The sequence below is a fragment of the Aythya marila genome (assembly GCF_965140915.1).
Source record: "Aythya marila genome assembly, chromosome: Z".
NCBI lineage: Eukaryota > Metazoa > Chordata > Aves > Anseriformes > Anatidae > Aythya > Aythya marila.
Window position 1 is genome coordinate 234,101 of NC_139080.1, and position 11,172 is coordinate 245,272.

General features: G+C 43.0%; 1 protein-coding gene across 1 annotated transcript; it reads right to left on the minus strand.

Annotated features, from left to right (window-relative positions):
• Positions 1–3,344: 3,344 nt before the first annotated feature.
• Positions 3,345–8,951, minus strand: LOC309890447 (signal peptidase complex catalytic subunit SEC11C). Its single transcript, XM_082784309.1, has 6 exons — positions 8,852–8,951; positions 8,548–8,657; positions 7,160–7,309; positions 5,275–5,394; positions 3,982–4,039; positions 3,345–3,575 (listed from the first exon to the last, which is right to left on the minus strand). Exons 1-6 carry the CDS (start codon positions 8,891–8,893, stop codon positions 3,522–3,524), a joined length of 534 nt encoding a protein of 177 aa, XP_082640435.1. The 5' UTR covers positions 8,894–8,951; the 3' UTR covers positions 3,345–3,521.
• Positions 8,952–11,172: the final 2,221 nt, after the last annotated feature.

Consider the following 11,172-nt stretch of genomic DNA (forward strand, 5'->3'; position numbering starts at 1 on the left):
TACCAGAGGTCAAATTAAACATAGCAAAACTTGTTTTTTCCTTTCTTTTTAAAACTGAAAAGTTTCAGGCTTCCAGCTTCAGAAGGCTGCTTACCAGGGTACTGTGAAGTGCTAAGGCAGCTCCATAGAAGCTGGAATGGAAATTAGGTGTGCAGCCTACCTTCTGGCTTCAGAAAACATACTTATCCACAGCTCTCAACACCTGGATTCCTGTGGAAATCAGCCTTAGGGGTGTACATCTTGCTGGCACCAAGCACTTGTGCTAGGCACCCCTGCAGCTGGACAGGGAAGGTTTCGGGGTGCCAGTGCTTCTTCCCCCGGGTATGACTAAATGAGGACTAAAAGTCATTTCAGGACAGACATACAGCTGTCTGTGGATTCTTGTGCCTTCTCTCTCTTTTGCTTTTCAAGGAACTATCAGTGATGGGCCTTAAGTCAGTAAGACAAAGATGTGGAAAAGATGTGGAAAAATGTGTGATTAACAGAAAAGGCAGGAAAAAATCTGAATAATCTTTTCCGATATGTTAAGAGGTGAGTGTGAAAGCATTTCTTTCTGAGTGACAAATCCTGTCAGCAGCATTGATGTTCAAAATAAGACAAATGTCTTAAAAAGCTAGGCTATTCACATTCTGCAGAACTGCAAAGCACTTCTCCTGTAAAAAGCATGTGCTGCATAGCTTGCATTTTTTTTCTCTGAGAAAAAGAGATGTGATTAACCAAGCTTAGTATACAACATCATTTCCTCTCCACTGAGAAAAAGACTTCACACTCTACAGTTTACAGAAGTGAAATGCTTACAGCTCAAAAGACCTAACTTAGCAAGCTATGGTCTTGGACCTGGAAGACATCCTAAACCCTTGGATAGTTTTGTTTCATGCCAGTTCACTGCCATAATTCACTGTCAGAATTTCAGTGACATGCTGGGGAAATGCTAGCTGAAGAAAGAGAAAGTGGGCTGGGAATGAGAGCAAGCAAGAAGGGTTCAGGTGGTGTGCTTGGAATTTTGTGCCTTGTGGCTTTACACATGATCTATCTAATCACATTTCTTTTCTCCTATTCACCCACCTGACATGGAGGATCCTCTCTGCTCAGGCTAGCTAGCATTTTCAGGAAGCCTTAGGCTGCAGGAGTGTTGCCACTGAACAGTGCAATGCAAACCACATGCAGCAGCTACAACAGCCAATGCTCAGCAACACACAGTGGGTTATGGGCAGAGACTGGGTCAGGTGGGGCTTTCACAGCATGATCTCAGCCACGGTCTGATCAATCTCAAAGTATTCATGTTCACTTCCTGCTGCTGTTGGAGAATTCTTAATCTAAGGGTGCACATTGCTACTCAGTTTGACTTCCCAGCTCCGTAGTACGCGATACTACTTCCACTACTTCCCTGGTGTTCCTTAGAAGCCTGCTTCATTAGTTGTTTCTCAAAGCAAATACAAATGCATTCTTAGAGCAAGAGCGTATTTGTTTTTGAAGCACAGCGGTGAAAAACATGCCACAGCTGGGAAAATCTAGCAGCTCACTGTTCCCAAAAGCTAAACTTGCTCCTCCTCCTTTGCATTTATATTTCTCCTGTTTGTTTTCCAGCGGAGAGTTACTAACTTCATCCTGGGTTTGCGCGTTGCGTTGGCTCCGCTGAACACAACTGATAGGACAAGGAGGAACAGCTTTAAACTGAAAGGGGGAAGATTTAGATTAAACATTAGGAAGAAGTTCTTTACTATGTGGGCAGTGATGCACTGGCACAGGCTGCCCAGAGAAACTGGGGATGCCCCATCTCTAGCAGTGCCCAAAGCCAGGCTGGATGGGGCTGGGGGCAGCCTGGGCTGCTGGAAGGCATCCCTGCTCCTGGCAGGGGGATGGAACACGATAGGCTTCAAGGTCCTTTCCAGCCCAAACCACTTTATGATTCTATGAAGATAAAACAACCCAAATGATAAGCTTGGCCCATTATTATGGGTGTGTCCAGAATCCCACTCTCAAAGGTAGAATTGACTGCAATTGTATTGGAGTGGGAATAAATTCTGATTTCAGGAACACTGGTCCGGGGGAACAGGACTTACTACCCATACACTGCCTCCAAAAATTATTTTTTCTTAACTGGGATGGTACACTTCCAGAAAGACTGCCTTAAGAATACCTAAATTATTCTGACATGTTATTTATTATACTCAATTTTATTTCTACACAAATTGATACAAAATAAGTCATTTTTGTAATACAGTTTGTTGTGAAAACTGCTTAGACTGCTTAGTAGGACACAAAAGAAGTAATATTACTTGGAAAAATTCAGCAGTTACCTGCTTTTCAGCACTGGCAGTTACAACAGAAGGGGTGCCATTATTGTATAATGGCATATTTTTGTAGAGGTGAGGGATTACAGAAGAAACAAAACTCCATAGAAAAAAAGCATCACGCTGTTCCTTATCAAAGAAACAAAAACAAAGCAAGTAAAGAAAACAAGTTTTGCTTTGTCGATGGTACAAAATTGACATTTGAATCCAAGAAGAGAAAGACCCAGAACTTCATGTAAGATGGTTATCAGGTAAGTTTTAAAATGAAAAACAAAAAAAAACAAAAACAAATTTTACGTTCAACAGTCTTCAGGTGTCATAAGACAGGAGAGAACAATACATCCTCAAAACAGGAATTTGGGTTATGTTTTTCCCTTATTGGTAATATTTCTGAAGCACACAACTGTGCTTTTCATTTAGTAATTCATAAGTATTAATAAATCCCCACAAAGATTTTTTGTTAGCTTGGTCTTACAGCAAGGAACGTAAAGGCAGAAAGGTTAATACCTTGCATTCTAGAATCACGTAGAGTGCCTAAAAATCCAGCCATTAATCGTTTTTGTCTCTAGCCCACTGAGGACCAAGTTTCATGTTCACAAAACAAACAAACAGTAAAACCACTACATTTCCATTTCTCAATTCTTAATCACAATAAAAGCTCGTTTGTTTTGCTCCCATTCAGACCATATCTAGACAACTTTCTTTAGGCATCAGTGCGACTAACCTCCTACAACTCACCACCTGTTCCAACCCATATGCTATGTCTTTATTAGTACTAATAAAATAGTTTGCAAGATTGTGAAGAGATTGAGTTGACAAGAGATCAAAAATAATCAAGCAAAATAACTGAACACACAGGAAAGGCAAAATAGGTTCGGTTGCAGTACCACTTTAAAACAAAAGAGCCTTCATCAGACCACAGCGAGATCACTGTATTCTACAGCATGTTAAGGAGTGCCATAAGCTACTCTAGCACAACAGTCAGTGTCTCCCCTTTGCAAAAGGCTAACAAAGCAATACGTAGTTCAGATGGTAAATTTGCCATTATATAATTAACCATCAGCCAATAGCTTTAATTGCACAGTTTATTTAGACAAGACAAAAGTTTGCACAGTTTTGTAACAGTATACAGAAATTAAAACATCTGAAATATATTAGGCTTTTTCTCCTGTATATTTAACTTTGTATTTTGTTCTTGGAAAAGTGATTTTTTCCCTTTTCCTTCCTTCAGGATTCTCGTTTCAGTAGTACATAAGCTCCCATTACTGCCAGAAGAGCATACTGCAGAAGAAAAAGAATGAAGACTGATTAAAATTTCTTTTACGAGAAGCTTTGAAATCACGAATTGTTTGAAACATGCCCTCTACACCTCTAGATGAGTACAGTTACTGAGTTGTGTTCCTGTAGAATTACAGCAGTATCCTGGTGTGATCATATTCTTTATAAATAGGCATCACAACTGTGTATGCTTAACTCATTACATCCTATACATGGTTTTCAAATGATTGAAAATAGTCAGTTCTACTGGGTAACAGTCAAGCTAAATTAAGAAAGCATAAGAACACTACTTCTTTCATATTAGCTAACAACAAAAATTTATTTGCATGTATCATGATTCTTTTCATATTACCTTCATTTGCTATTTTTTAGTTTTAGATTTAAGTATTCAAAGTGTTTGTATACATACCTTAAATTTTGGATAGTCATTCATTATTATAGTTACCATACCAACATAGGGCAAAAACCTGTAATTGACAAAAAAGATGAATGTAAAATTAACCCTCAAAAATGACATGGACATGTTTCAATGTTACTCGGTTTTGAAAACTTTAGATAATGGATTTCAGAGAAAACAAAAACATTCAGACAGATAACAAAGGTTTTAAAGACAGTATGTACTTGATAATGCAAATTTGGGAGCGAGATTTCTGACTCCCTACTCCTTTCATCATGTGAATCCTTCAACTTGCTGAATATTATTCATAGCATTAAGAGTACACATGCACCCCAAAAATGGCAAGTATCACCAAAATCAGGGGTACTGGCAAAAGCAAGCCTAACATCCTGCAACACATCAGAATCAGTTTTTCAGTTGTTATGAAGGTATAAAAGCCATATGATCTAAAACGGAAAGAATTTTAAGTGAATATGGAACTTAATTTAACATTTAAATTAACATAACAAGCAAATAAATATTATTCCAGAAAAGTAGCTTGTACTGTTATGCAAGTTACTATATTTATGACTGCTTATGGAACACTTATATTAGGCAAGAAAATACACAGATGTATAACCTGATACAAAAAGTCCTACTTTCTACTAGGGTTGGCCCACACTGTTAATCTTTGCCCACTGAATATGGCAGAACACGCATCAAGCTTCTTGTTGCATTAATAACATTCTCCTAGCCCAAAAAATGCTCTGCAACAGGCTCTGAGCAAAAGTGACCAAAATCACAAGTGTGCAAAACCATCATTTACACTTGTCAGTAATGCACACCTGACGTGGGAATGAAGTTTATATATCTCAACATACATACATACACACACACGTGTGCGTGTATATATATATATGCCTATGTATTTCTTACATAAAAATTTAGATTATTTGAGAAAAGTCTTAAGAGGTTGAATTTTTATCTCAACTGGGGAAAAGGAAACAAGCTCAAACTTTGCATAAGATTCTCATGAGATGTGGAAACATTTCCTAGTAAATTCTAACAATTGGAAGGATAGGTTGCCTAGTTTTTTTTCACTGGTGTGTTAAGTGTGCTGTTTTTCTAAAAAGAAAAAAAATATTCCCGGTCCACATTAGTGAGAAGGCTACAGAACACCACTTTGCCAGGTAAATTAGTTTTATTACCATTCTATTTATGAAATTCAATAAATACCACACTACATAGAAGAGTGGAACTGATGTTAAGTTCTTTTTTTTTTTTTTTTCTATTTTAGTTATAGAGAACAGACTTTGCATCACTCACCCTCTTGCTCTTCCAACAACATCTTTCTTCTCTAACCAGTTCTGACCTTCTTTGTACAAGCCTCTATCATCAACTTCATTATTATCACCTTTGGTCAGAAATTTGATGTTCCCATTTTCTCTAGAAGGCAACGAGGTGATAAAGTAAATACCACTTAATTTAAAAACCACAATTGACATCTACAAAGCACAATGAAACGTACTACAAGATTAGATAACAATGTTTACTTCCAGTCCTGCCTGTCCTGCTTATTTAACAAACACCATTAAATCATTAACATTTTAGACTTTACTGACAGAGTCAACAGATTTTAACAAGAGACATTTTTCCTAGGCTGTCATCTGATGTAAGCAATTACACAATGAATATGAAAGGATGTTATGATCTGGATATTTTCTGTCCAGAACCGGCACTAAATTTCCTTAACAAAATCAGGATATGCCAATCTGGAGGGAAACAAAACAAAACAAAAAATCCTCTCTATTTTCAATAGAACAGAAATTTTAAGCTAAAAATCAATCAAACAAAAAAAACTAGAAACAGTATTTTATTTATCAAAGATCTCAACAGTGCAAAAACTTAAAAGGCTTGTGCTTTTTTCTTTTTATGACAATACGTTGAGTAAGACCCCATGAACCCCATGAATGTGCAAGTCATCGCACATTGCAGAATTAATTTAACTGAATTTCAACCACAAGGTTCATGAAGCATGAGGCATACCCCCAGATTTTCCTGTAGTAAAGAAAACAGTATAACAGAATGCTCCACGTACTTCTCTTTTATATTTAACTCCTAGTAATCGCATTTTCATCAAAATAAAGTCCTGTCCTCCTTTTGATGCAAGTAAATACTGAGAACCCCTTAACATAGCTGCAAATCTGCATCAAAATTAAATATTTTGTCAATACTTTGTCACTGCAATACACTTTCAAGTCACTTACTGTTTAGCTAAACAATACAGCAAGTTCCTGGCAAAACTTCATTTATCTTTGTTATTTGTTAATGGGGCAGATAAGAAATAATACACGTAACAAGCCTTGAAATAACACTGGGTGAACAAAGTTATTACGTAGGGCTTTTACTGCCATGTATGGGGAAAGCAAAGTGATGCGAACAGCTTCAGTAGGTGGCACTGCACTCTTTCCCCCACATGAACAAACGTACGCAGTGCTCAGAGCCTGGCTGCTCCCCTGCAGCCAGAGCTGATGTCCTGACTTCTCCTGGCCATTAGACGGCTCATTCCTTTTGTAGGAATACAGGTATTGAACCCTTCACACAAATCGTTGCCTTTCCCTACTGTTTCAAATGGACAGAGCACCTTACATTTTGTTTTCAACATGATATAATTTAACTGCTGCTGTTAGAAAACTTGTCATGTTTTGCTCCCTTTTAAGCATTATGCACATGCAGATATGTGCAAGATTTCGGCTTAACACTCCCATTCAAACAAAAGTTAGTAGGTTTCCAGTCTTCAAAATTAGTTTTCTCAAAAAGCTGCTAATTGCCAGTAGTGATATCAACAAATAAGGAGTTTTTATGAAGACAAATTAAGTATTAAAAAAAATAAATAATAAAAGAGGTAGTTCTTGGATGTAAGTATTTGAAAAAAAAAATGACGTGTACAGCTTGTGTTTCTGGACTCCTCTTTGGCGTAGGTTCACCTACTTTGAACCTGACCAACTTTGCTGAGGGACAGGAGCCAGAGTCTCAAGAAGCATGCCACAGAACGGGGAGCAGAAGCTGATCACATCCTAGAGACAAGCTGTATCTTAGAGCAAATCCTTGCTTGCCTTTTTCACAAAATATTAGGTAATTATAATGTAAGTGAAAATCATGGAGTAGGAAAACTATATTTAGAAACAAAGAAAATGCCAAGTTGCATTACTTTTCATGAATTTTGATTACTCTGTGAACTATTGGAATGTCTCTGCCTTCAACTTTAAAGACAACTATTTCACCGGCTCGGATTGGGTCATCATGGAAATTTGTTAAGAACAACAGGTCTCCCCTGTGAAAAGCTGGTTCCATGCTGCCACTACAAAGAAAGAAAAAATGTATCAGCATTATGGCAAACAAAGGAAGAAACATGAATACAGAGAGCAGTTAATTCTTACAGATAAACTCACAATTTTAACTGAAATCTGTAGCTTCCACCATTCAGCAACACCATACAGACATTTAACACACAACTGAAACCTCATCAAGTTCCGAGCTGAGCCAGCCTATAGAAGATGTTCTTACTGCCTCAGTGAAAGAAATAAAACAAATAAGCTCTATAGAAAAGTTAACAGTATTGTAGCTATCACGAACGAACAAAATAAGCCATTCTGCTTAAGACAACCAATTCATTAGCAAAAACCCAAAAGATGTTTCAGAGCAGCACCAGAAAGACTTCTCTACATTGAGTTGAGCTAACAGGTGCGAAACTTTTAGCTGCACCAATGATTACTACTGATGACCAGAAAAGTCCATGCCTTTTCTCCAAAGCCAGACACAGTAGGTTTTGGTAACATCCTTAAAGGTAGGGCTCCAGATCCCATTACCATCTGCAGTAACAGACTTCTTCCATCAAAATGCTGTTATTTCCTGCATATGGTCCTTACTGATGCACACTCAATTTCTACAGGGCTGAATCTTCCGTTAACATATGTTTAAAGTTTGTGAGTTTGTGTATTTGGTCAGTACTCAGGGGCCTCCAGGACTGGGTCTTTACGTACCTGAAGTAAGTTAGCATTGTGATAAAAGCCATGCAGAAGTGTAATTTACTAAAAAAGCAGCTTTACTGTAATGCAATTTTAAATGCACAAATGGTAAAAAAGAAACGAACAAATAAACCTGAAAATGTTCAGTGCCTTTAGAAGGTGCAATACGCCTACTGAATTCTTCAGACAACAGAAGCCTCACAGGATTATGTGTACTCCTGTTAAAGCCGAGCTGGGATTTGGAATCATAACCCCTCTGTCCAAGGATTACTATGCCTAGGTAGCAATACAGACAACCAACCTTGAGTTGCTGATCTGTACGGTACGGGGACAAACCCAGGCTTTCAAAGGTTTCACTCGACTACTGCTTCCATAGACTTCACCAAATTAGATCGCAACTGCGAGCAGCTTTTGCTCAGCGCCCGGACACAGACACAGCGGGAAGCGTTTGTGGGCTCCTGCAGGGCGATGCCCGAAGCCCCACGCGATACCAGAGGGCGCGGGACGGTGCCCGAGGGCTGTGACAAGGCTGGGCACGGCCGGCAGCGCCTCCACCTCCGCCTCCACCCACCTGAGCACCACCACAATGGGGCTCTCGCTGCCGGTGACGACGATCAGCCCCTTCCATATCATCAGGGCGGAGGACACGATCATGGCGAAGTTCAGCACCTGGTAGTAGAGCTGCGGAGACAACGGGCACGGCTTCGCGCGGCGCCCCGGGGCACGGCGCAGCCCCGGCGGGCAGCCAGGCCAACGGCCCCGGGCCGAGACCCGCCCGCCCCGTCCCGTCCCGCCCCGCCCCGCCCCGCCCCGTCCCGTCCCGTCCCGTCCCGTCCCGTCCGCCCCGCCCCCCGCCGGGCCCCGCCGCCACCCGCCTGCCGCTTGTTCATGCGCCGCAGGTCCCCGAAGAGGTCCATGGCGGCCCCGCCGCCCGCCACAACCACCACCACCGCCGCGGCCCCGGGGCACTACCGCCTGCCCCGAGCGAGGGGCTCCCCGGGAGTTGTAGTTCTCCGCCGCCGCCCGCCCCGCTCACGCTGCGTGTGGCCGCCACCGTTTTGGACCACAACTCCCAGCATGCACCGCGGCGCGAGGCCCCCGCGGGCGAGGCCCCTCGCGTCCCGCCGCCTCAGGCGCCCGGCCGGTTTGCTGCCCGGAGGGCTCCCGGCGGCGAGCCGCGGCCCCGCGGCAGCGCGGAGCGACCCGGGCGCGTCTGCAGGGCGGCGGAGCGGCGGCGGCGGCCCGGGAGGCCGGCGCTTTTCGGTCAGGCACGCGCCGGGCAGCTCTCGCCGGAGGCGTGGGCGCGGCTCATTGGCTGGCCCGGCCGGGCGGGCGGGGCGGGGCCGCCGGTGCCGGGAGTGCCGCGGGGCTCCGCCGGTTCCGGCAAACCCACGGGGCACGAGCACGCGGGCGGCGGGGAGGCGGCCGCGCCTGGCTGCGCCCCGCCGTCCGGACCCGGCTGCTGCCGTGGCAGCGGGCAGCCGGCCGCGGGGCGAGAGGCCCCGGGCAGAGACCGACCCGCGTCAGGCCGCTCGCGGCGGGGCTCCCCGTGCCGGGGGGCGGCAGCGGGCGCGGTGCTGGCTGCGGGCGGCTTCGCAGCGGGAGCCCCGCGGCCCCCTCGGCCGTCCGCGCCTGGGCGGGGCGCTGCGCTCACGGCGCGCCCGTCGCGTGGTGCCGCAGGCGGCGGCCGTAGTGTGGCCGCCTCGCCCGCCCGCTCAGCCCGAGCCCCGGAGCCGCCCGGTAAAACCGGGAGCTGGGCACCGCCGCGGAGCGGGGCCGCTGCGCGTCCCTCGGGCCACAGCGACTGGGCGCAGGGCGATCTGTGTCTGTCACTGCCCCTCTGAGCAGCGGCAGCGTTGAGAAGTAATTAACAAGACAGGCGAGGGGAAGGAAACCGCACAAGAGCAAACCCAAAGGTGGCTAGAAGGTTTCCAAATTTTCTCTGTTTAATTAAGACCTGAATTAAAACACTGTGGAACAGAGGTATTTAATTTTTAAACGGCTGATCTGCCCGCTGTAACGCTTGATAGATTCTTGCCTAGCAAAAAGTTTTTTTAATACCCCTGGAGCAGGTTTTCATAACGTGATACTTACTTAGACTGATTTAAAAAATAACAATAGAGTTTTTCCGGGTATGAATCTGCTTGGATTTTTATTTTTTTTTAAACAAAGATTTAAAATGGTGATTCAGACAACGTGATCATAGATTGCAATCAGTGTAAGGAGGATTAGCAAGTCACAGTCTCTTGCAGGTGATTCTGCTACCCACAAAATCCGTAGCTGCGTATAGGTTTTTGGGCATATTCTATGGTGTATTGAGTCCTTTTGCAGAGGTGTCCATATAAGACAGAGGCAATGAAAGATAAGGTAATAGTTCAGTGAAGCTTTATGAAGAGTTCAAACACCTGTTGGTTACCTTCTGCCCACGATGAAACCATGAGAATTGTTACTGTGAGAGGGTGGTCATAGGGGTTTGGGGTTTTTCATTTGCTCCTCTAATTAAAAACAGTTAATTACTGATTCTCCTAAAAGAGCTCGTGGTGTCTCACACGTTCTCCTTTTTGAAATGAGTCTCTTCATGATGAGTAAACTGTCAGTCACGGCTTCTGACTTGTTGTTAGGTGCATACTGTGATGATGATTTATAATCCATGCCTATTTATGAGCCTGTCCTCCTTCTCAATAGCTGACTGCTCCCATAAATGCATTTCCCAGAAGACTGATAGTTATACAACTGAGAGATGATGATCACAAAGCTACTAATTAAAATATAACACACAAGCTACTTACTGTCTAGTTGCATTTCTCTCCCAGAAAATTGTTCCTTTCAAGGAAAGTAAGTCCAAGTTATACTTGTTTACACCAAAAGCATTTGTACCTGGAGTACATCTGAAAATTTCTTTGAATATACGTTAATTTACACTGAGGCAGCAGAATTGAGTTTAGCATCATAAGTCATAGGCAATGAGAAATCATCTGACAGTTAAGTCTGTTAAATTTACTGTGTGATTGGAATGAAATCTTTACAGTATTTCTTGTGGTTATAGAGGGACTTTTCACTTTAGCTATTAATTCATGGTATTAATGCAGAATATTATATTTGCTTTAAATATGTATATATATATATATAAGAGCTTTTGTTCCAAAATCCTGTGTACCACTCCCAAATTCCTATTAAAGTAGAATAAACTTAAAGC

Excerpts from the sequence above, each read along its gene's own strand:
- LOC309890447 (XM_082784309.1), bottom strand. The coding sequence starts at position 8,893 with ATGGACCTCTTCGGGGACCTGCGGCGCATGAACAAGCGGCAG. Across the intron at positions 8,658-8,851 it reads GGCGCATGAACAAGCGGCAG|CTCTACTACCAGGTGCTGAA; the intron begins GCGGGTGGCGGC and ends TTGTCTCCGCAG. Across the intron at positions 3,576-3,981 it reads ATGACTATCCAAAATTTAAG|TATGCTCTTCTGGCAGTAAT; the intron begins GTATGTATACAA and ends TTTCTTCTGCAG.